This window comes from Ostreococcus lucimarinus, chromosome 3 (assembly GCF_000092065.1).
Source record: "Ostreococcus lucimarinus CCE9901 chromosome 3, complete sequence".
Taxonomy (NCBI): domain Eukaryota; kingdom Viridiplantae; phylum Chlorophyta; class Mamiellophyceae; order Mamiellales; family Bathycoccaceae; genus Ostreococcus; species Ostreococcus sp. 'lucimarinus'.
The window spans coordinates 28,913-51,555 of NC_009357.1; the positions used below are offsets into that span (position 1 = coordinate 28,913).

At 61.3% G+C, this 22,643-nt stretch overlaps 10 protein-coding genes across 10 annotated transcripts; 7 read left to right on the forward strand and 3 right to left on the reverse strand.

Annotated features, from left to right (window-relative positions):
- Nucleotides 1–976: 976 nt before the first annotated feature.
- On the forward strand, nt 977–3,689 carry OSTLU_14414 (predicted protein; the record flags this gene model as incomplete). The annotated part of the gene is made up of 2 exons (XM_001416494.1): nt 977–2,467; nt 2,781–3,689. The coding sequence occupies 2 exons, from the start codon at nt 977–979 to the stop codon at nt 3,687–3,689; spliced, it is 2,400 nt and encodes a 799-aa protein (XP_001416531.1).
- Nucleotides 3,690–3,970: 281 nt separating this feature from the next.
- On the forward strand, nt 3,971–5,386 carry OSTLU_45279 (predicted protein). The gene is made up of 2 exons (XM_001416495.1): nt 3,971–4,051; nt 4,463–5,386. The coding sequence occupies exons 1-2, from the start codon at nt 3,998–4,000 to the stop codon at nt 5,297–5,299; spliced, it is 891 nt and encodes a 296-aa protein (XP_001416532.1). The 5' UTR covers nt 3,971–3,997; the 3' UTR covers nt 5,300–5,386.
- Nucleotides 5,387–5,419: 33 nt separating this feature from the next.
- Nucleotides 5,420–6,529, reverse strand: OSTLU_30343 (predicted protein; the record flags this gene model as incomplete). Its single annotated transcript, XM_001416790.1, has 1 exon — nt 5,420–6,529. One exon carries the CDS (start codon nt 6,527–6,529, stop codon nt 5,420–5,422), a length of 1,110 nt encoding a protein of 369 aa, XP_001416827.1.
- Nucleotides 6,530–6,924: 395 nt separating this feature from the next.
- On the reverse strand, nt 6,925–7,467 carry OSTLU_30344 (predicted protein; the record flags this gene model as incomplete). Its single annotated transcript, XM_001416791.1, has 1 exon — nt 6,925–7,467. The coding sequence occupies one exon, from the start codon at nt 7,465–7,467 to the stop codon at nt 6,925–6,927; it is 543 nt and encodes a 180-aa protein (XP_001416828.1).
- Nucleotides 7,468–8,211: 744 nt separating this feature from the next.
- OSTLU_14418 (predicted protein) lies at nt 8,212–11,553 on the forward strand (the record flags this gene model as incomplete). The annotated part of the gene is made up of 2 exons (XM_001416496.1): nt 8,212–8,436; nt 8,503–11,553. The coding sequence occupies 2 exons, from the start codon at nt 8,212–8,214 to the stop codon at nt 11,551–11,553; spliced, it is 3,276 nt and encodes a 1,091-aa protein (XP_001416533.1).
- Nucleotides 11,554–11,621: 68 nt separating this feature from the next.
- On the reverse strand, nt 11,622–12,516 carry OSTLU_33850 (predicted protein; the record flags this gene model as incomplete). Its single annotated transcript, XM_001416792.1, has 2 exons — nt 11,622–12,185; nt 12,358–12,516. The coding sequence occupies 2 exons, from the start codon at nt 12,514–12,516 to the stop codon at nt 11,622–11,624; spliced, it is 723 nt and encodes a 240-aa protein (XP_001416829.1).
- Nucleotides 12,517–12,774: 258 nt separating this feature from the next.
- OSTLU_30347 (predicted protein) lies at nt 12,775–14,151 on the forward strand (the record flags this gene model as incomplete). Its single annotated transcript, XM_001416497.1, has 1 exon — nt 12,775–14,151. The coding sequence occupies one exon, from the start codon at nt 12,775–12,777 to the stop codon at nt 14,149–14,151; it is 1,377 nt and encodes a 458-aa protein (XP_001416534.1).
- A 317-nt stretch (nt 14,152–14,468) lies between these two features.
- Nucleotides 14,469–15,656, forward strand: OSTLU_86599 (predicted protein; the record flags this gene model as incomplete). The annotated part of the gene is made up of 1 exon (XM_001416498.1): nt 14,469–15,656. A coding segment is annotated over one exon (1,188 nt), but the record flags the coding sequence as incomplete, so codon positions are not given.
- A 69-nt stretch (nt 15,657–15,725) lies between these two features.
- OSTLU_34013 (predicted protein) lies at nt 15,726–16,493 on the forward strand (the record flags this gene model as incomplete). The annotated part of the gene is made up of 1 exon (XM_001416499.1): nt 15,726–16,493. One exon carries the CDS (start codon nt 15,726–15,728, stop codon nt 16,491–16,493), a length of 768 nt encoding a protein of 255 aa, XP_001416536.1.
- Nucleotides 16,494–17,345: 852 nt separating this feature from the next.
- On the forward strand, nt 17,346–22,558 carry OSTLU_14422 (predicted protein; the record flags this gene model as incomplete). Its single annotated transcript, XM_001416500.1, has 2 exons — nt 17,346–20,914; nt 21,151–22,558. 2 exons carry the CDS (start codon nt 17,346–17,348, stop codon nt 22,556–22,558), a joined length of 4,977 nt encoding a protein of 1,658 aa, XP_001416537.1.
- Nucleotides 22,559–22,643: the final 85 nt, after the last annotated feature.

Genomic DNA, 22,643 nt, shown 5'->3' on the forward strand with positions numbered 1-22,643 from the left:
GCGCGTCGCACCGCGCGCGCCCGCGCGGTTTCGCGCGCCTTTCGCGCCCGTCCGCGCGTCCCGCGCCCGTCGCCATCGTCGTCGTCGTCGTCCGCGTCGTCCGCGTCGCCGCCCTTCGCGTCGTCGTCCTTCGCGTCGTCGTCGTCGTCGTCCTCGACGTCGACGCGCGCGCGCCGATCGCCGTCGCGTCCGACGCGCGCGTCGCCATCGTCCTCGTCGGATTCGCGCGCGACCGCGCCGCCGATCGCGTCGCGCACTCGCGCTTCGGACGCGACGCCGTCGCATCGCGTCGCATCGCGCGGGGGAAGGAACGGGCGCGACGTCGTTCGGGCGTCAGTCGCGGTCGCGTTCGCGCGACGACGCGCGAATCGCGCGCGCGAGACGCGAAAGGGCGACGCGTCGACGAGGCGCGCGAGACGCGAGCGCGCGGCGTCGACGGCGCGACGGAGGACGCGCGAACGCGACGATGCAGATGACGATGAATGCGCGAACGATGACGACGACGACGACGACGACGAGGACGACGAGGACGCGCGCGCGACGCGAAAGCGCGACGCGAAAGCGCGTTAACGCGGCGCGGGACGCGTCGACGTCGGCGACGACGACGACGCGCGGCGGCGGGACGGGACGCGCGCGGGACGCGGCGACGCGAGCGACGACGACGGGATTCGTGGAGGGAGGGACGTTCGGCGCGTACGAGGCGATGGACGCGTTCGATGAGGCGAGCGAACCGTTGTTTTATCGCGAGGGCGAGGTGTGGCGGAGCGTGATCGGACGGACGGGACGGTTCTCGGCGCTGTGGTTCGGCGTGGTGGGCGCGGCGCAGGCGCTGGCGCGCGTCGTCGCGGCGCCGACGACGGCGAATTTCTTTGAGGCGATCGCGGATGGGGCGATATTGACGCTCATCGTCGCGCCGGCGTGCGCGGCGATCGCGGCGTTCGCGTACGAGGCGTGGTGCTCGGTTCAGCTCGGGCTGATGGCGGCGTTTTTGCCGTACACGATTAGCCCGTACTCGAGTCGAAATCCAAACGCCGCGGCGCGAAAGTCGCTCGTGAGCAAGGCGATGAAAGCGCGCGCGATGCACAGGAGGTTCGCGCGCATCAAAGCGGCGCGAACGTACGCGGGGGAGGTGTGCGCGCAGTTCGCCACGGCGGCGGTCGAGGCGCCGCGTCGCGCGCTCGCCGTGGCGTTGGCGCTCAAGGCGTTTTCGCTCGCAAACGTGAGCGCGGCGAGCTCCTTGTTGGACGCGCTGTTGCTCGTCGCCTTGTGCGCGGCGTCCGTGAGCGTGAATTTGCTCGAGCGACGCCGTGGGGTCGGAAAAATGCTAAAAGAGATGGCGTACGTGGAGCGGGAGTATTTAAGGGCGCAGACAAAGGGTACTTTCTTGTGTCGATGGGCCTTCGATCCGTACGAGGATCCAGCCGAGGTGAACAAGACGTCCAAAGACAAAGCGTTGACGAACGCCGCGGTGGCTGACGCGTTGGCGACCTCGTGTGCGTTGATCGGAGTACCACCTGAAGCGTCCATGGCATTGGTGTTAGACGCCGCTGATGGAAGAACGAGTAAAGAGCTCGCGGCGAAAGGCGTACCTCCAACGTCCATCTGGGTGCCGAATCTGTACACGCACGTCGTGTACGCGCTGCGGAAGAATGTCGGCGTCAACGCGGTAGCGACAAAAGTGGAGGCGTTTTTGGCGGCTCGTGACCCGAGAGAGACGCAGTTGCAAGTTATTTATCTCGATCACTGCGGTGCGGTCGACAACCGAACGCAACAACTGTACGACGTCTTCTCGCGTCACGCCATCGCCGACGGCGGCGTCTTGGCGGTGACCTTTAGCACGCGCGGCAAGCGCAGTGGGAACACCAAAGCTGGTGCGGTACAACTCGCGGCGAAGGCAATCGCGGAGGCGGCAGAGATGCACGGCTACGTTCTCGAAGGTGACGCGGCGCCGAACATTCGAGGCTTGGTCGATTACACGGTGACGGTGACTCCCGAGCTCGGGGATACGATGGAAAAGGAGTCCGCGCAAGCGAATTTCGCGCGAGTCCTTCGAGAGAGTGCGAATGCGATCGAATCGGCGACGATCGCCGATAACGATGGCGCAATCGCCGCCGCTTTAGCGCTGTGGCTCAAGGATTCGGAAGCGAAAGACGCCTCTGACGAGGCGCTCGAAACGGCTAAGGACCGCCGCCGGCGCCGACTCGCGGCTGACTTGTCTAAACGCGCACTCGCGCGTTTGGAATCGGGCAAGACGCTCATGGGTAGCGATGCTCGCGCGCTTCGCTCGCTCGCGCGCGAAGTCGTCGCCTCCGCGCGCGCCGCGGCTGAACTTCGCGATCCGGGCTCAGAGCGCGTCGCCGCCGCCGCCGCCGCCGCGAGACGCCCGTCGACCGAAGCGGCCATCTTCGAGCGACGCTATCCCAAGTGCCTCTACATGTACAAAACCCTAATGTTCTTCGTGTTTCGAGTGCGCATCGCCGCGCGTTCGTGAGTAGGCTTGTCATAATACGTAGGAACTTCGTTGCGCAGCCACTCGCCGTCGTCCGTCGCCACTCGCCGCCTCGCGTCTCGTTATGAGTTCGACGTGTGCGCGCTCGCCCGCCGCCGTCGCGCGCAGTCGAGGACGAGCGTCGCCGTCCTCTCGTCGCGTCGGCGACGTCATCGCGCGCGCCGCATCGCGTCACGGAACGCACGATGACTGCGCGCCCGCGCGTCGTCGTCGTCGCGACGTTCTATTCACCTCGCTCGTCGCGGTCCTCGCCGCGGCGCCCGCGAACGAGGCGCGCGCGGGTGCCGTCCTCGACGGTCTCGTCAAGTATCGCGACGACGCGAAGAAGGCGCTCGACGCCGACCCGGAGGATGAGGTATTGCGAGGGCAGTTGAACTTTTTCGACAAGCAAGTCGAGCGGACGCGCGCGAACGCGGAATTCTTGACGAACGAGGTGAAACCGAACGTGGTGGCGGGGAAGACGAACTACCTCGGTGGATTATCGTTTGCGGTGAAGGATGTGCAAGCGGAGGTTGATTTTTGGACCAAGGCTTTGGGGGCGCGCGTGACGAGCGACGTCGGAAGCGGGGACGAGCGCGTGACGACGTTGGCGTACGGGCAGATCAGTTTGAGTGAAGACGACGGAGGAAAGGCGACGGTCGAGATACGGCAGGCGACGAGCGGTGCGGACGTCGTGGACGTCGGCAACGTGTTGAGTTACGTCGCCGTCACGGTGCCGTTTGGTCTGCGAGTGTCGCAAATTTACGAGAGCGGCGGCGAATTGTTGTACGGCTTTGGGTTTTTCGATATGCGCTCGCCCGGCGGTATTCCAGTGCGTGGGCAAGTGGCGACTAGACGAGATCCGCTGGAAGTGGTGGCGTTGAACGTAAAGAACGTGCGCGAGGCTGAGAAATTCCTCGTCGCCGAGTACGGCTTTGAATCCGTTAAGCCTCTCGACGCGAATTCTTACGCCCCAAAATCTCCCAACGGCTCGCGTTTGCTTTACTTCACCAGCCCGACGAAAACGTTTACGGTTATTTTACAACCCTGGCGAGAGAAGACGCCCTTGCGTCTCGGCGACACCTTGCGAGGCGTCGTCGTCGCGCGCGGCGGCGATTTCGCCCGCGCCGACGTCGTCGCCGACCCCCGCGTCGCGGGCGTCCCGTTCCAATCTCGCCCGCTCGCCCCAGAATTTATTTAATACGCATTGGATCGTCCATCATCGCTTGCCGGCGTGCCGCGCACCATCATCGCGCGCGCGTAGACGCGCTCCCTTCCCGCCTCGCGCGTGGTGCCTTCTCATGGGGGCCATTAAACAGTTTCAACAGTTTCTTCCTACGCGTCGACGTCACCTATATACGAATCGACACATGGAAACCGAACGCACCTCGATTTCACATATAACCCCCCCCAAAACGCCATGACGCGTATTTTTGTCTGTCTCGATCCCACATCCGACGCCGCCCGAGCCGACGACATCATTCGTCGACGCGGAACGCACTCGTCACCATGTCCACCGAAACCGAACGCAGTTCGTTCGCCGTCAAGGCTGGCTTAGCGCAGGTACGCATCGTCGATAATTCTTACGCGTCGCGTCGTCGCGAGGTCGAGAGACGCGCGCGCGGGATGCGACGCGGGACGTCGCGAGCGCGACGCCGTCATCGCCCCTAGGTCCTCGACGATGGCGTCGACGGCGCGATGGCGACGCACGCGACGCGCGATGGCGCACGACGCCGCGACGACGCGAACGGGGCGTTTTATTTACGCGAACGGCGTCGCGCGTCGCGCGCGGGCGACGCGTCGTCGGGGCGAAGGCGCGGACGATGCAACCATCGTCCGCGGACGTCATCGGGACGTCACGCTTTTTCGGCGAGGACAGGTTTGGTTTGGCTGTCTGTGTTTTGGTGTTGTATGCGCGCGAGACGCGGTTGGGTTCGACGACTGACGAGACGTGGTGTGGATACGACGACGCAGATGCTCAAGGGCGGCGTGATCATGGACGTCGTGAACGTCGAGCAGGCGCGCATCGCGGAGGAGGCGGGCGCCGTCGCCGTCATGGCGCTCGAGCGCGTGCCGGCGGACATTCGCAAGGATGGCGGCGTGGCGCGCATGTCTGATCCGACGATGATCAAGGCTATTAAGGAAGCGGTGACGATTCCGGTCATGGCGAAGGCTCGCATTGGGCACTTTGTCGAGGCGCAAGTGCTCGAGGCGGTGGGGATCGACTACATTGATGAGTCTGAAGTTTTGACGCCGGCGGATGAAATTAACCACTTGAACAAGCACAAGTTCAAGGTGCCGGTGCTTTGCGGATGCCGCGATCTCGGTGAAGCGCTTCGACGCATCGCCGAGGGTTCTTCCATGATCCGCACCAAGGGTGAAGCTGGTACGGGTAACGTCGTCGAGGCTGTTCGCCACTGCCGCGCCGTCATGGGCGACATTCGTCGCTTGTGCGCCATGGACGAGGACGAAGTCTTCGTGTACGCCAAGGAGATTCGCGCCCCGCTCGAACTCGTGCAGCAAACCAGAAAGCTCGGTCGTTTGCCCGTGGTGAACTTCGCCGCCGGTGGTGTCGCCACCCCGGCTGACGCCGCTTTGATGATGCAGCTCGGTATGGATGGTGTTTTTGTCGGTTCTGGGATTTTCAAGTCTGGCGATCCCGCCAAGCGCGCGCGCGCTATCGTGCAAGCCGTCACCCACTACAACGACCCGAAGATCATTGCCGAAGTTTCGCAAGGATTGGGCGAAGCTATGGTCGGCATTGACTGCAAGGAGCAAAATTTCGTCTCCTACGCGGGCCGATCCGAATAGGATACCAGGCGCGGCGACTCTGATTATTTTACGCGACGATAAGGATTTTAGCACTTTAAAATTTCGAAATAAGACAATCTGTACGACATGCAATGCTATGTGCGCTAAGAGACTCCCCGACTAGTCGTCGCCGCCGAAAAACGTCCGCGCCATGCCTTTGCGCTTTTGCTTGCGTTCGCTATCGGCGCGTCTCGGTTTTTTCTTCTTGTTCTTCTGCGCGCTCTCGGTCGGTTGCGGGCGTTTCTTCATGCCTTTTTTCACGAAAGGTTGATTCTTCCCTTCTTTTAAGAACTTCTGCTTCCTCTCGAGCTGCTTTTCGTTGAAGTGCTTGGCCTTTTTCGTCGCGCTCTTGCCCGCGTCCTTGTTTGTTTTAGAGCTACTCGTCTTGTTCGTCGCCAACAACGCCTCCGCCGCGCGCCGCGCGCGCTCAATTTTCAAGAAACCGGGAACATCACCTTCGTCGTCATCGCTTTCGTCTTCGCTCGAGGAGAATCGTCCGCCGAGCGTGTCTTCGTCGTCGCCGCCGCCGGCTTCTCGCATCGCCTTGGCGCGCGCCTTGCGTTCCGCCTTTTCAGTCTGATTTCGCTCCCTCTTCACGTCCCCGGTCTCCGCTCCGACCTTGACGGCGAGATCTTTCAAATTACCCCTCGACATCGCGTCGTGCTCGAACTGACACTCCTCCCCGAACCGACACCGTCCCATGTTTAACCAATCCAAGCACGCGCCCGCGCTTCGCGCCTCGTGCACCTTGGTCGCGTACTCCAATCTCGCCTCTTTCCGTTCCTTATCCCTCGCCTCCCTCGCCTCGCGCTCTTTCCGACTCGCATTTATCCTCTCCTTCGCCTCGCGCTTTCGCAATCGCGCCTCGGCGACGCCCTCCGCCCCTCCGCTCTTCTCAAACTTGGCGCGTTGCGTCGCCTTTGTCTTCGTCCACGCCTCGCGCACGCGTCGCGCGCGTTCGACCTCATCCTTCGCACCGTCGTCGCCGTCCTCGACCTCGCACGCGCGGTCGAGCACGTTCAACAGGTGTCCTTTGCTGTCCAGCAATCGCAGCGCGTCGGCGTGCGCGTCGCCCTCGCGTCGTCCGCGCGCGCGCGCCAGTTTCGCCCACGACGCGTAGTCTCTCGAACTCTCGACGAGCGCGCGGGCGAAGTCGTCCTCCGCGCGCACGGCGCGCCCGAGGAGGGCGACGAAGGCGTTCTTCTTGCCCTTACCGACGCCAGCCACCATGGCGAGCGACCGCGCGCGTCGCGTCGGCGCGTGACGCGCGCGGTTCGAGGCGCGCGGTGGACATGACGGCGGCGGTGGGAAAACTGACAAAACTCGCCCTTATTAGGTAACAACCAAAGGAAAAAAATTGAAATTGTATCTCAAAGATAATAAGCACTGACATACGAACGAAAGGAACGCGCCGCACCCGTCTCGCATCGCGCGCGCCGTGAGCTTACGGGTTCTTCGGCGCGCCGAACTCGCTGACATTTGATTGAAAGTCTTCGTCGTCGCGCTACAGTTAACATCGTATACATACTTCGCCGCTACTCGCTAGTGATCGCGCCGCGACCATGCGCGCACACTAATTGTGCGCGCACCGATCGCGCGTCGTCGTCGTCACCCTCTACGCGCGCTCATCGCGCCGCGGCGCGTCGTCCAGCCTGCATCGCCGCGATCGTCTCGCTCGACGACTTTTTGTACTCGAACAATTCCTCGATCAGCGCCGACATGTCCACCATCGTCCTGTGTTGCGTGTCTATGATATCGCACAACTGCGCGCGTTCGTTCGCCGCGTCTTCCCGTCTCTTCTCATCCTTCGCGTTCGATTTTTCCACCTCCCACCACACCGCGCCGCCGGCGACGGCGAACACGAACGCCTCCCCCACGAATTCGCTCGCCGCCTGCAGCGCCGCGTCTTCGCTCATGTTCGCCTTCGCCATCGCCCGCTTCGCCTCGTTCCTCGCCTTCCTCGACGTCGTTCCGGGTTCACCGCTCACCGCGCCGCTCGCCGCGTCGTCGCGCGCCAGAAACGCCATCCACTTCGCCGTCGCGCGCGCGCTCTCGATGGCGTACGCGCGCGCCGTCGGCGACTCCTCCATCGCCGTTCGCAACCGCTTCGCCAGCGGTTTCGACGCCGTCTTCACGATGAGCGTGAACGCCTTTATGTACAGCGCCATGTCGGCGTCGCTCGCGTCGCGGCGCGCGCGTGCGCCGCGCGGCGCGCACTGCGGCGGCGTGGAATGCGCCGGCGCGCGCGTCCTTCGCGCTTCAATCCGCGACGCGACGCGACGCCGCGCGCGCGCATGGGCGCCAACGCGCGCTCGCGATCGCCCGCGTCCGCGTCGCGACGCGCGACGCGCGCGAACGACGCCGAGGGCGACGCCGAGGGCGACGACGACGACGCGCGCGAGATCGCGCGATTGCAGCGCGAGCGACGCGCGCTGGACGACGCGACGACGACGTCGCGCGACGCGAGGAAGGGCGATGACGCGCTCGACGACGAACGAAACGACGCGCGCGAGGCGACGACGCGCGCGACGCGGACGGTGAAGGCGCCGCCGCGCGCGTACGCGCCGACGGCGGAGACGCTCGCGGGCGCGCCGCTGGACGCGGAGGAGGACGAAGATCTGGAGAGCGACGAAGCGCTCGGGTTCGGGAAATCGCGACGGGTGATCGATCGAGAGAGCGATTACTCGAAGCGACGGTTCAAGCGACGGCTGAGTCCGGGGAAAAAGGGGGAGGTGCGCGGCGACGAGACGCGAGGGCGACGAGACGCGCGAGAGGCTAGGTTTTGGGAGACGACGACGACGCGCGATCGCGGACGACGCGCGCGATGCGTGAGACTGACGGAAAATGCGACGCAACGCGCGGGTTTTGCCTCGACGCAGGACGGAGACGAAGGACGAAGCTATGCCGAACGCATGAAGGAGGCGGCGGTGGAGCGAGAGCGCGACAACACGCTGCGAAACATTGAAAAGAAGCAACGAGAAGAGGCGGAACGCGCGGCGGACGAGGCGCGACTCGCCGCGGCGCGAGCGAGCGAACCCGCGGCATCGTCGGCGAGGCCAGAGAAGCGCAAGCGACGATGGGACGCGAAACCGGACGACAGCGCGGCGCGAAGCGGGCAGGCGCCGGCGCCGGCGCGCGTGAGCGAGTGGGAAAGCGACGACAGCGCGGCGACTGGGACGAAGTGGGACGACGCCACGCCGCAGCGCCCATCAGAGTGGGAAACGATGGAAAGCGGCACGCGAGCGGCGGACGTCAAACCGACGCCGCGACGCTCGAGAAGCCGTTGGGACGAGACGCCGATGATTCGCGCGGGTGGCGATCCGAGCGCCACGCCGGCGTGGACGGGTGGCGAGACGCCCGTCATCGCCGCCGGTGGGGAGACGCCGAAAATCACGGCTGGTATGGCGACGCCATCTGCAGCGCAAATCGCCGCGCACGCCGCCATGCAATCGAACGTTCCTTTGACGCCCGAGCAGTATCAGCAGATGCGTTTTCAACGGGAAATCGAAGAGCGCAACCGACCGCAGACGGATGAGGAACTCGACGAGTTGTTGCCGTCCGAAGGGTACAAGATTCTCGAGCCACCGGCGAGCTACGTGCCCATTCGCACGCCTGCGCGTAAGCTCATGCAAACGCCGATGCCGTACGGCTCAAACGCCGGCTTTTTCAGCATTCCCGAGGAGGATCGCGGGCAAAAATTTGACGTCGCCCTCGTCCCCGAAGGTTTGCCGGAGATGAAACCCGAGGACGTGCAGTACTTTGCACCTTTGTTGAAAGAAACGGACGAGGAAGCCTTGACGATCGAAGAGCAGAAGGAGCGCAAGATTATGCGTTTGTTACTTCGAGTCAAGAACGGGACGCCGCAGCAGCGCAAGACGTCGCTTCGTCAAATCACCGATCGCGCCAAAGAGTTCGGCGCCGGACCGTTGTTCAACCAGATTTTACCTTTGCTCATGTCGCCGACGTTGGAAGATCAAGAGCGTCACTTACTCGTCAAGGTGATTGATCGCATCTTGTACAAGCTCGACGACTTGGTGCGCCCCTACGTGCACAAGATTCTCGTCGTCATCGAACCTTTGTTGATTGATGAGGACTACTACGCCCGCGTCGAGGGGCGGGAAATCATTAGTAACGTCGCAAAGGCTGCAGGATTAGCGACGATGATCGCCGCTATGCGCCCTGACATTGATAACGTGGATGAGTACGTGCGGAACACGACGGCGAGAGCGTTCGCCGTCGTCGCGCAAGCGCTCGGCGTGCAGTCTTTGCTTCCTTTCTTGAAGGCGGTGTGCCAAAGTAAGAAGAGTTGGCAAGCGCGTCACACGGGCATCAAAATCGTTCAGCAAATCGCAATCCTTCACGGGTGCGCCGTGCTGCCGCACCTCAAATCTTTGGTGGACATCATTGAAAACGGTTTGGGCGATGAAAACCAAAAGGTGCGCACCATCACCGCGCTTTCCATCGCCGCGCTCGCTGAGGCTGCGACGCCGTACGGTATCGAGTCGTTCGATAACGTTCTCAAACCGTTGTGGAAAGGCATTCGCGCACACCGAGGGAAAGTGTTAGCCGCGTTCCTCAAGGCCATCGGTTTCATCATTCCGCTCATGGACGCGATGTACGCCAACTATTACACCCGCGAGGTCATGGTGATTCTGATTCGTGAATTCGCTACTGCGGACGAAGAGATGAAGAAAATTACGTTGAAAGTTGTCAAGCAGTGCGTAGCCACCGACGGGGTCGAGCCAGAGTACATTCGAGCCGAAGTCATGCCTGAATTCTTCAAACATTTCTGGGTTCGACGCATGGCTCTCGATCGACGCAACTATCAACAGCTCGTGGAGACGACGTTGGAGGTTTCCTTAAAAGTCGGTGCCGCGGAAATCATCGGGCGAATCGTGGAAGATTTGAAGGATGAGTCCGAGCCTTATCGCCGTATGGTGATGGAAACAATCACCAAGGTGATTGAAGAGCTTGGTACGGCGGACGTGGACACTCGCATGGAGGAACTCCTGATTGACGGCATGCTGTACGCCTTTCAAGAGCAAACGTCGGATGAGAATGATATCATGCTCAAGGGCGTCGGTACCATCGTCAACGCCCTTGGACTTCGTGCGAAGCCGTACTTGCCCCAAATTTGCGGTACGATCAAATGGCGCATGAACAACAAAAGCGCCGACATTCGCGAACAAGCGGCTGATTTGATCAGCGCCATCGCTCCCGTGATGCGCAAGTGCGAAGAAGAGCAACTTCTCGGGCACTTGGGGGTCGTTTTGTACGAGTACCTCGGTGAAGAATATCCCGAAGTTTTGGGTTCGATTCTTGGCGCGTTGAAGGCGATCGTGAGCGTGCAAGGAATGACGCGAATGACGCCGCCGATTAAGGATCTTCTCCCGCGATTGACGCCAATTTTGAAGAATAGGCACGAGAAGGTGCAAGAGAACACGATCGATTTGATCGGTCGAATTGCCGATCGAGGTGCGGAGTACGTCGCCGCGCGCGAGTGGATGCGAATTTGCTTTGAACTTTTAGAATTGTTGAAGGCGCCGAAGAAGGCGATTCGCCGCGCGACGGTGAACACGTTTGGTTACATCGCCAAGGCGATTGGTCCGCAAGACGTGCTCGCGACGCTTTTGAACAACCTCAAGGTACAAGAGCGTCAAATGCGCGTGTGTACGACTGTGGCGATCGCAATCGTTGCGGAAACGTGCGCGCCGTTTACCGTGCTACCGGCGCTCATGAATGAGTACCGCGTGCCCGAGCTCAACGTGCAAAACGGCGTGCTGAAATCGTTGGCGTTTTTGTTCGAGTACATTGGAGAGATGGGAAAGGATTACATCTACGCCGTCACGCCGCTGCTCGAAGACGCGCTCATGGATCGAGATCTGGTACACCGCCAAACTGCGGCGGTGACGGTAAAGCATCTCGCCTTGGGATGCGCTGGTCTTGGATGCGAAGACGCCGTGACGCATCTGATCAATTACACTTGGCCCAACGTATTTGAGCCGTCGCCGCACGTCATCAACGCTGTGACGGAGGCGATCGAAGCCGCACGAGTGGCGCTCGGACCACATTTCGTACTCGCATACACGTTGCAAGGGCTATTCCATCCCGCACGCAAGGTTCGCGACATTTACTGGAAGATTTACAACACGCTGTACATTTCATCCGAGGATGCTCTCGTGCCGGCATACCCGGCGCTCGACGACGACGGACCGAACACGTACCGTCGCGTCGAGCTTGACTGTTTCGTGTAGAGAAGTATATAGAAATTAGAAGTTCTTCATTACACAACACACCGATTTTCCCACCGCAAGCGTCGCCGTCAATCGAAATCGCTGTCTTCGTCGTCACTATTCGCTTTGAATCCGCCCGTCCGCATCATGCGCGACATCGCTTCTCTACGTATCTCCTCCACCTCATCCTCGCTATCGCTCTCGTTCTTCTCCGGCTGCACCACCGCATCCGCTTTCAACAATATTCGCTCTAGTTTCGCCGTGGGGTAATCGTCCTTACCCCCGAGTTCCTCGAACCCAACCAAGCGATCGAACGCGACGCCGTCTTTGAAAAAAATCAAACACGGCAATACCTTCACTTGCAACTTGGTCACAAAGAACGGCGCGTCCGGTGCCGATATCTTGATAAACTTTGTATCGAAAAACTTCTTCGCCAGCGCGCTTAAATGCTTATCCATGATCCTACACCGCTCAAACTCTTGATGATAAAAATGCGCCACGACGCGATGCGTCGTCGTCACCTCTGGCAGGAACTCCTTCTCATCTACCTCGGTCAGCGTTCCGTGCCCCGTGCGCTCCATCGTCATCCGTCGCTCTTGCGCCTCTTTCATCGCCTGCACGCGCTCGCGATGAATGTCCTCTAAATCAGGATCCTACGCGCGACGCGAAAAGTCAACGCGAAAAGTCAGTCTTCCTGTCCTCGCGTCGCGACCACACGACCGCTCCCACCGCGCGTCTGTCGCCTCCAGTCCCGCCGCGCGTCCGTCGCGTCGCGTCCCACGCGATCGCACTCGCAACCGCGCGCGCGCGCGCGTCGTCGCGCACCTCGCACAACTCCTTGGCGTCTAAAACTCGCGCCCGCGCCCGCGCTTTCGCGTGCGCATCTTCCCGCGTTTTCTCCTCCATGTAGTTCCTCGCCGCCGCCTCCATCACCGTGCCGTAATTCAGCGAGTGCATCGTGTCCCGGAACTTGCCGCCGTCCATGTTCATCGCGCTCGTTCGCCTCGCGCGTCCGCGAGTGCGGCCGCGTCGCCGCGCGATTGATGACTTTAAACTTTTGACGCGCGCGCGCGCGCGACACACCTCGACGCGGACGAAGCGCGCGAACGAACGCGCGAACGCGCGAACGCGCGAACGGACGGTCGTCCCCTGACGCTCGGTCGCGCGCGACGTCGTCGTCGCGTCGTCGTCGTTTCGCATCTTTTTTGGCGTCGAATCGACTTTGGTGTTGCGTCGAGAAGGATGATGTCGGAGGAGAACGATGCGGGCGCGGAGGACGCGCCGCCGCCGGCGTACGAAAGCATTCACTTCGCCGAGGATGCCGACGCGCTGCCGGAGGTGCCGCGGGATGGATACGTGAAAACGAAGACGATCGAGGTGAGCGTGACGAATCCGACCAAAGTCGGCGACGGGTTGACGGCGTACGCGGTGTACACGGTGAGCACCAAGAATAAAGATCCGGCGTATAAAAAGGATGAATCCATCGTGGTGAGAAGGTATTCCGACTTTCAGTGGTTGCGCGGACGCTTGTCGACGCTGTACCCAGGCATCGTGTTGTTTCCGCTGCCGGAGAAGACGGTGACGACGAATCCGTTTCAGAGCGATTTCTTGGAGCATCGTCGAAGCGGTTTGGAGGCGTTCATGAAGAAAGTGGTGGAACATCCGGGACTCGGAACGTGCGAAGACGTGGTGATGTTCTTAGAGGAACAGGGGGGGAGTTCGTGGGACCAGCGCGCCCCGTGGTATTCGCGCGGCGCGGTTGGCACCGCGCTCGGAGCCGTGGATTCTTGGTTTCAGTCCATCGGTACGGCGACGGAGACGTGGAGCACGGGCGCGGGGATGGAAAGTGTCATGATGGAGGAAGATCCCAAATATCTCGAAGCTACGGAATATTTGTTGCTCCTCGAAGAGCGCCTGAAGCGAGCGCTGAAGAGCGGGGGTGAAATCGTCAACGCGGTGCAGAATCTCGGCATTTTAACCGGTACGTTTGGAGAAAACGCGCATCACTTAGGCGACTGCGAGGAAAAAGGGGCGAAGATGTTGCTCGGCGATGAGGCCGGGGGATTAGGGCAAGCGTTCAGACAGGTTGGTTCCGCCGCGTGCACGATGCGGGCGCCGACGGAGGCGCAAGCGGAGCGCTTGGCGAAAGAGTTCCGCGCGCCGTTGAAACAAGCGCTGCAATACGTGCGCGCGGCGAAAGAATCAATAGACGCGCGCCTCGACGCGTTGTTGAAGCTGCAAGCGTGCCGCGCCAAGGTGCAGTCCAAGCGCGCCAAGCTTGAACACGCGTTGCACGCGCCGCCGCCGCCGCCGCCGCCGCAACCGACGACAATTTTTGAGCGCCTCTCCGCTGCCGTCACATCCCCGACGCCCGTCACCGTGGAAGAATTACAGCGCGATGTCGGCCTCGCTGAATCCGCGGTGAACGACGCGCAAGCAAAGTACGACGACATCAAATCTCGCATGACCAACGAGCTCCCGCGCGTGCACGCCGAATTAGAACAAGTCATCAACGCCGCCTTCGCGAACTGCGCCGTCACCATGAAGGCGCTCGCCGAGACGCACGTCGAGGCTTGGGAATCCGTCTTCCCCGGGTGCACCGCCGACGCCGCGGCGTGACCCGGCGCATCCATCAAACGCGTGTAAAAATTACATTTCGATACGATTTCGCCAAGCGTCTCGCCGCGCTTTGACTGCTCGAGCGCCACGCAATCGTCATTGACGACCGCGTCGCGAATGGCTCGCGCGTCCGCGCAACGCGCGCTCGCCCTGCTCGACGCAGAACGCGACGAAGACCCTCTCGCGTACATCGCGCGCGGTAACGCACGCGTCGTGCGCGAAAACTTTCTCGATCTCATCACGGTGCGCACGCACGATTCCAATCCAAGTTGGTTACCTTTTACTGACGTAAAGCGCAGCGGTTTCCCTCGCTCACGGTGCGAGACGACGATTATTATCACAACGATGGCTCGCGCGAGCGATTGCTGTGCGCGGAAGGGACGATACCGATCGAATACAACGGTGCGAGGTATAACATTCCGGTGAAGATGTACGCGCCCAGCGACTATCCGACGACGCCGCCGACGTGTTTCGTGACGCCGACGAGAGATATGGTAGTAAAACCGAATCACGGGTGCGTGGAATCAGATGGAATGGTGGTGATCGAACGCGTGTTTCGATGGGATCGTCGGCGGAAGATGAGCGATGTGGCGCGGGCGCTGAGCGACGTGTTTAGCGCGGAGCCGCCGCTGTTTTCGAAACCGGCGCGCGGGGTAGGGAACGCGGGAGAGGCGACGCAGCGCACGGCGACGGCGTCGACGGCGGAGACGAGACCAGAACGAGTCCCGTTTAGCGTGTCTGTCGAACGACGACCGAGTTTGAACGAGCGTTTCGCGCAAGGGCAGCGAGCAACGACGAGTCCGCGCGCCGACGACGCGACGGCGGCGCAGGCGTGGTTTCGTCAAACAGCGATACAGTCTTTGACGGATCGCTTGAAGTCTGGCACCGAACATCATTTAGATGCAAACGCACAGCTCATCGAAACGCTCTTGGCGCATCAAACCGAGCTTTACGCGAGAAAGATTAATCTAGAACAGGAAAAGGGCGTGTTGCGATCGATGTGCGATCAGTTTGAACGCGACGCGCAGGAGCTCAGAGGGGCGACGGCGACCATGGAACGGTGGCTTGAAGCGCACCCAGACACAGGAGAAGTGTCGTTCGATCCCGAAACCGCGATCGAAGCCGCCGACGCGATGAGTCGTCAGCTCTTAAACGCGCACGCCAAGGATGCAGCCATCGAAGACGCGCTCGACGCGTTGGACGAACTCCTCAACGACGGCAAAGTCCAACTCGAAGACTACATGCGTCAGGTGAACAAACTGTGCAAAGAACAATTCATCGCTCGCGCTGAGATACTCGTCGTGTCGAGGATGCAGCAAGAGCGCGGTGTGACGAATGGCTTGGCGCCGCGCGACGACGGCGCCGAATCGCCGCGAGACGTCGATTTCGATTTTCTTCGCCCGCGACCGCCGCAATCATCGCCGCCACCGCGCGAGACGCGCAAACCACCGCCATCGTGGAATTCAAATTCAAATTCGAATCCGACCGGGTGGTGGGATTGTTAGATTGTTAGATTGTAGAAACTTACGAGTCGCGCGACTCGTAACCGCCGCTCGAGCGCCACACCGCGCCTGATGGACAGCGGCTCGTTCACGCACGCCGCGCCCTCGCACGTGGACACGAGCACGGAGTGGGACGACGCGCAGGCGCGGTTAGGGAACGTCAAACCCAAGCCCAAGCCCGCGAAACCGGAAAAGTTTACCGCATCGTTCGACGACGCTGGCGCTTTGGCGTCGCGACGAAACGACGCCGTCGACGCGTCGACGAGCGATGGCGATGACTTTGACGACGACGACGACGACGCGTACGTTCGCGAGTACCGCGCGCGGCGAATGAAGGAACTCACCGCGGAGGCGACGGCGAAGGCGCACGGCGAAGTGCGCGAGGCGACGCGAGCGACCTTCGTCGCCGAGGTGACGCGACCGAGCGCCGACGCGTACGTCGTCGTCCTCATGACGCGAGCGGGATGTCGCGATTGCGAGAAAATGGAGCGCGCGTTTGAAATTTTGGCCGCCAAGTTTCCGCGCACGAAATTCGTGAAAATCGCGCACCGCGAGTGCGTTCCGAATTATCCCGACCGTCTCGCGCCGACGGTTTTGGTGTATCGCGACGAGGACGTGGCGAGGACGTACGCCACGCTCGCCCCGTTCGGGGGCGAGCACATGACTCCCGAGGGCGTGGAGCTCGCGCTGAGAGAGACGAGCGCGGACGTGTGTCCGAGCGCGTCGGACGAGAGCGAGGCGGACGTCGCGCGTCGTCGCGCGGCGTACGTCGCCGGCGTGCTCGAGCGCGCCGTCGACGCGGCGAGACGCGAGGCGAGCGCGGACGCCGTCGACGATTAGCGAGCGCGTCGACCGTCGGCATCTTGTACGTATACGTAGCAGCACGCATCGACGCGTCGCTTCGTCGCGCTCGTCGTCTCGCGTCGCCGTCGCCGCGCGACCGACCGCACACCGCGCCCCGCCGCGCGCTCGGGGACGATGCGGCGCGTCTCGCCTCCTCCGACGCGCGTCGTCGCCCGCGCCCGCGCCCGCGTCCCGCCCTCGCCGAACGCGGCGCTCGTCGAGCGCGTCTGCGTCGCCGCGCTCGCGTCCTTCGTCGTCGCCTCGTCGTGCGCGCTCGACGCCGACGCGGCGAGCGCGACGCGGTTCGCGGGCGACTACGCCGATCCCAACCATCCGGGGTGTCCGCGCGCGATCGACGCGCGAGGAAACGTCTCGGGCCTCGACCCCGTGCCGTTCGCGCGCGGTCGAGGATGTCGAGGCGTGAAGAAGACGGACGCGAACAGGGCGGCGTCCAAGTTCAAGGCGTGGACGATCAAGGGCAAAATAAACAAGGCGGACGACGAGATCACGATCGATTTCGATCAAAAAGACGGCTCGGGCGAGCGGGTCGTGGGGAAGTTGACGCCCAAGGGCGACGTCGCGCTGCCGGACGGAACGATTTGGAGACGAAAGAGCGACGCCGACGCGTGGACGCCGCGATAGGCGCGCGCGTCTCGATCTGTGACCGATTTGTGACCGATTTGTGAAGCGTTTCGTTTCTTTTCGTTTCGCGCGTCGTTCGCTTTCGTCTTCGCTCGATCGCTCCTTCGTCGTCGTCGCCTTCGTCGTCGTCGCGTCCGGTCCGAGTCCAATCCGGATTCGTAACCGACCGAGACGACGACGCTCGTGGACCGCACTCTCGCGCGCGCGATGTTCACGTCCGCGCGCGAGGTCCTGGCGAAACAGACGGAAACCGACGCGTCGTCGCGCGGCGACGACTCGACGCGCGCGCGCGACGCGAACGCGCCGAAACCGTCGTTCGACGTCGACGCCCAAGATGCCAAAAACATCGCGCGCGCCGAAGCGAAAGCCGAACGCATCGCGCGCGCCGAGGCGAAGCGCAAGCGAAGAGACGACGAACCGAAGCAAACGTCTTTAATCGACGCGTGGCGACGCGGTGGGGCGCGAGCGTCGACGTCGGACGTCGGCGTCGGCGGCGATGTCATCCGACGGTTGTTGAGCTGCGCGCCGACGAGTTTCTACGCCGACGCGCGATTGGTGTGCAAGGCGTGGCGAGACGCCGTGGACGATCCGAAGTTCATGCCGTGCGTGAAACTCAATCGAGCGCTCGCGTTGGGTGGCGCGCGCGCGGATGCGGCGGAGGCGTACTTGAATGAGGTCACGGGACGCGAGCCGGGAGACGCGGGCGTCGGGCCGTTGGCGAGACACGCGGCGACGACGAAGACGCTGTTCAAATCGCGATTGGACGTCGAGACGTTTTGTCGATTCGTGGAGGAGGATGAACACTTATCGGGGGCGAGAGATATACGTGGGGAAGTGCAACCGGGGTACGACGAACCCGATGATTTGACGAAGATTGATGATTTTTGGCAGTCGCTCGGTACGGCGGCGTCGCGTTCGTTTCTAGGCACCGTCGGCGACGTCGCGGCGACGATTCGGGTGATCGCGAAATTTGCGTGCGTTCAAGAGCCGATCACGCGCGGCGGCGAGCGCGAGGCGGACAACACGCGAGCGAACGGCTGGGCGGTGTTGGTTATCGCGATGACGCACGTCGCCGAAAACGAATGGATCGCTTCTCGGTTGCTTCGAGCGGCTCGACGCGCACTTCGAAGCGACGCGAGCGCGGAATTCGTTGAAGAAGACTTGACCGAGTTTGTCAATTTGCTCATCGCGTACGTGCGCTTGGAATCGAGATCATACGCAGACGCATCCGAGCCGGCGAAAGTCCACGCATGCCGACGTATGAAGGCGCGATTATCGGCCGCGTACGATTACGCCAATCTTCACGACGAACGGGAACAAAACTCAAGCGACGCAGATTTGAAAAATGTCGTGGGGAATTCGAGCGCCGCAACGCGTCCGACGGATACGATGCGAAAAACATCGAGATTGACACACGAACAGGAAGCCATCGTCTCGACGAGTTTGCGACCACCGCAATGGATGGTCGTGCACGCGTTCGCGGGATCGGGCAAGACGACGACTTTGGTCGAGTACGCGAAGAGAAATCCTTCGAAACGATTTCTTTATCTCGCGTTCAATCGTGCCATCACGGAAGAAGCCAAGACAAAGTTTCCAGCGAATACGGACGCGAAGACGTTTCACGGATTAGCGTACGGGCTCGCCACGTGGTACAAGGCGGGAGGTAAAAAACTACACTTCGGCGACAAGCTTCGATCGTCCGAAGTCTGCAAAGCGCTCGGAAAATCAATCAGCGATCGGGCTGTGGGCAAAGGTTTGGTGACGCTCCAAAACTTTCTAGTTTCTGCCGATGAAAATATTTCAAAGGAGCACGTGCCCACGGAAGGTGTTAAACCTGCGTCTGTGGACGAAATCATTCAAGTTGCCGAGACGTTGTGGCGTATGATGAAGGACCGATCGAGCAACGATGTGCCGTTGACGCACGCCGGCTACATGAAGCTCTACCAACTGCAACGTCCGCGTCTGGATATCGACATGAGTAGAAATAAAAACAAGACGGGATATGACGTCATTTTGCTGGACGAAGCGCAAGATATCGCACCTGTGATGTTTGATATCGTTCTTCGGCAAACGAAATGCGCAAAGATTCTCGTCGGAGACGTACATCAACAAATTTACAACTTCACCGGAGCTATGAATGTGATGGATAAAATCGATGATCTCGTGGCTAGCCATCAAGTGACGCACAGGCGGCTTGTGAGAAGTTTTCGTTTCGGTGTGGAAATCGCCAATGTCGCAAACGCTATCTTGAACATAAAGCGCGAGAGCGCATTCCTTGTCGGCGCGCGATTGAGCGAGCTGGATCAAACGTGCGTGTTCTCAACGGAAAACGTTGCGTCTAGCGACCCGAGATTGAAGACAGTACGAGGTCCGCCGCCCTTATCTACTGTGATCGTAGGAGACGGGCGACGCGAGCAACTGGCGGTTCTGGTTCGATCGAATTACAATCTCATTTCGGCTTTGATGTATCTCGAATCCTCGCGTTCGAAAGTGCACGTCATCGGTGGCGTCGACGCGCTCAAGCTCGACCAAGTGTGTGATTTCGTGCGTTTGATACTCGACGAAGATCTAGGATCCATCAGCGACCGATACATCAAAATGTTCGTCACGTACGGCGGCGGCGATCTGGCTAGGTTTGATCAACGGCAAGACCAAGAGAGTTTTGTTGAGCGCAACGCGCTGACGAGGATATATGAAATCGCTGAGAACCAAGACGACGCGGACACTCTCAATCGAATACGCATCGCGCAAAGTTACCGCGAGAAGATGTTCAAACTCGTCAAGCGATTGAAAGATAGCTCATTCCTTTCGAACGAGCCCAACGCAAACTTCATCGTCGCCACGGCGCACAAGTCCAAGGGGTTGGAGTTTGATAACGTGATGATATGGGACGATTTTGAAGACGTCGATCGGGTCTGGCGCAGAGGGGACAAGTACGTATCGATCAGTACAGATCCGGTTTTCGGCGACGCAGACACCTTGGTCCCCGTCGATGAAATCAATTTGACGTACGTGGCCGTGACGCGGGCGAAGAAACGCGTTTTCTTGAACAAAAGCATCGCCACCCTCTTGGCGTTCCCGTCGCATGGAAACGTCCCGATGTACGACGAAATCGCGAACGGTTTCGCGCTCTTTCCAGAGAGATTTCCACTTCGGCAACATCGCGCCGCAGATAGAGGCCTCTCTCCGTACGTGCTTCGACGCGTCGAGTTTCATCCGAACGACCTCCAGGCGACGCATGAAAGCGTCCTGAATGCGCTGAGCTGGAATCCCTTGTTTAACGGGTTCCATGCGTCGATGGGCACCGTGCAAGTGCCCGGCGAGGGCGCGAGGCCAGTTCGCATAGAAAGGCCAGTCGATGGGAACGTGTGTCAGTGTTGTATCCATCGCGTTGGCGATCTTGAAGACATGCCATTATTGTTGGGCACCTTCGTCTGGCAAGTCGACCTCAAGAGTGGTCTCGTGTGCGTTTCCGACCGCGGCGTCGAGCAACGAGTCTGTACCGCCGATTCCGGCGTGCGCTTCGCGACCGCCGACGGCGACGCCAAAGACGCGCCGCGGTTCCGACGCCCCGTCGACGATTACGGCGATGCAAACCACCACGATCCCGCGCATCCGAGAATTTACGCGCTCCAAAATCCTCCGTATCTCTTCCGCACGCGACGCTGCGCCGGATGCGTGGATCCCGCGCGAGCGCGCGAGAAGCTGCGCGCGTTAGAGTTCGACGCGTACGAACGCGACGAGTTCTCTCGCCTGCCGCTGTTTCACACCATGCGGTACGAGAATCAACTCCGGCACGACGTCGCGATCAGCCGTAGAGAAAAGTTCATCACAGTGAAATGAAACGCAGAAGAGTCGCCGCCGCGCCGTCGCGACAGCCACGCCCGCCGTGCAAACCGCGCCACATCTCGGCGCGTCGCGCGATGCCCGCCGCCCGATCGAACGCCCGCGGCGCGTCCGCGACGACGACGAATACCGTCGACGACGCCGTGACGCGCGCGTTCGGCGCGAGCGGCGCCGCGCGATCGAACGCCGCGCGCGCGAAGCGAAAGAATTTCGCATCGGGAACCGCGGGCGCGTCGCGGACGGTCGCGGCGGAGCGCGAACGCGCGATCCCGAAGGGCGAGGCGTGCGACGCGCTGCCGATGGACTGGACGATCAAGTCGAGCGTGCGGTTGAGCTCGCGGGCGAGGTCGTTCCGATGGGGGACGTGCGCGGGGGCGAACGCGACGTCGGAGGGACTGCGGGCGTACTCGGGCGGCGACGCGTCCTCGTTGAGCATCGACGGTGGAGAAAGCGGCGACGGCGGCGACGACGACGAGGCGAGGTTGGAGAAGAAACAGAAATTGCTGACGCGGGCGATGTATTCGTGCGCGTATCCGGAGCTCGGGCTTTCGGATGAACAGCTGGCGTCGATGCGGGCGACGCCGAGCGGAAACGAGTGGGTGCGGAAACGCGAGTCCATGTGGGTGGATGCCTTGGTGAGTCTGTACGGGTTGCTCAAAGTGAGGCAATGCTATGCGTTTTACGTCGTCTATCGCGAGCGGAGCATCTTGTTCTGCGCGCCGGGCGTGGGAGGGGTGACGGATGGCGGATACGCCGTGGTGACGAATAGCAACGCGAAGATTCGAGCGGCATTGAAGGACGCGGCGGTAGATTTCACGAGCGCGGACGAAGAGGCGCTGGCGATCGGCAAAGCGAAAACTGTGTGGGCACAGAAATGGCGACCCGAGGACGAGACGCAAGGGTTGCTAGACAACCTGGCCGGCGACGACGCGAGCCGAGCGGAAATCACGGCGCATTTGGCCAAGATGGATAACCCAAGCAACGCTCGTCGCCGAGCCGCGGATACGATCATATGCCGCGGCGCGATCGCGGTGAATGGACTGTTGAACGTTCTAGTCGAAGCCTCCGGGGGTGATCCCGGAAGTTCCGACGGCGCGCAGCACGACGTACCGATATTGTTGGCACCCGTACCGTTCGCGCACAGCTCGATGAAACCTTTGGAGCTCAAGGCACAAACGAACACGATGTTGTCTCGCAAAGACGGCAAGAATGCAAACGCACTGTACCAATCATCCAACGCGACGTCGATGCAAACGGTGTACACGGCGGAGACGGATCGCGACGAACTCATTCCGCCGTGGACGCTCGCGCGCGTTTGCGCGGCGTTGGCGCTCAACCATGAAGACATATCTGCCACGTGCATGACCCACAAGCCTACGCACGGCTTGAACGTTGGCGTCTTAGCGGCGCGCGATATGTCGGATTCCAACACCAAGCATCGCGAAGCCGTCTTGGTTCGCGAGTGCGCGTATTACGACGAAGCCGAGACGTCGCGCATCATGGCGCCGCCGCCGCTCGGTTCGTCCGTGCTCTCGCGCATCGAGTACGTCAACGGGACGTATTATATCCCTTAGTGAAAAAGTAGTGGATCAGAGAAGCGATGTAACGGCCGCACGCGCGAATGTCGCTAAAGTCTTTCGTCTGAACGTTGAGAAAACT

Coding starts and splice junctions, on each gene's coding strand:
- OSTLU_45279 (XM_001416495.1), top strand. CDS start 3,998: ATGTCCACCGAAACCGAACGCAGTTCGTTCGCCGTCAAGGCTGGCTTA. Junction 4,052..4,462: donor TCAAGGCTGGCTTAGCGCAG/GTACGCATCGTC, acceptor ACGACGACGCAG/ATGCTCAAGGGCGGCGTGAT.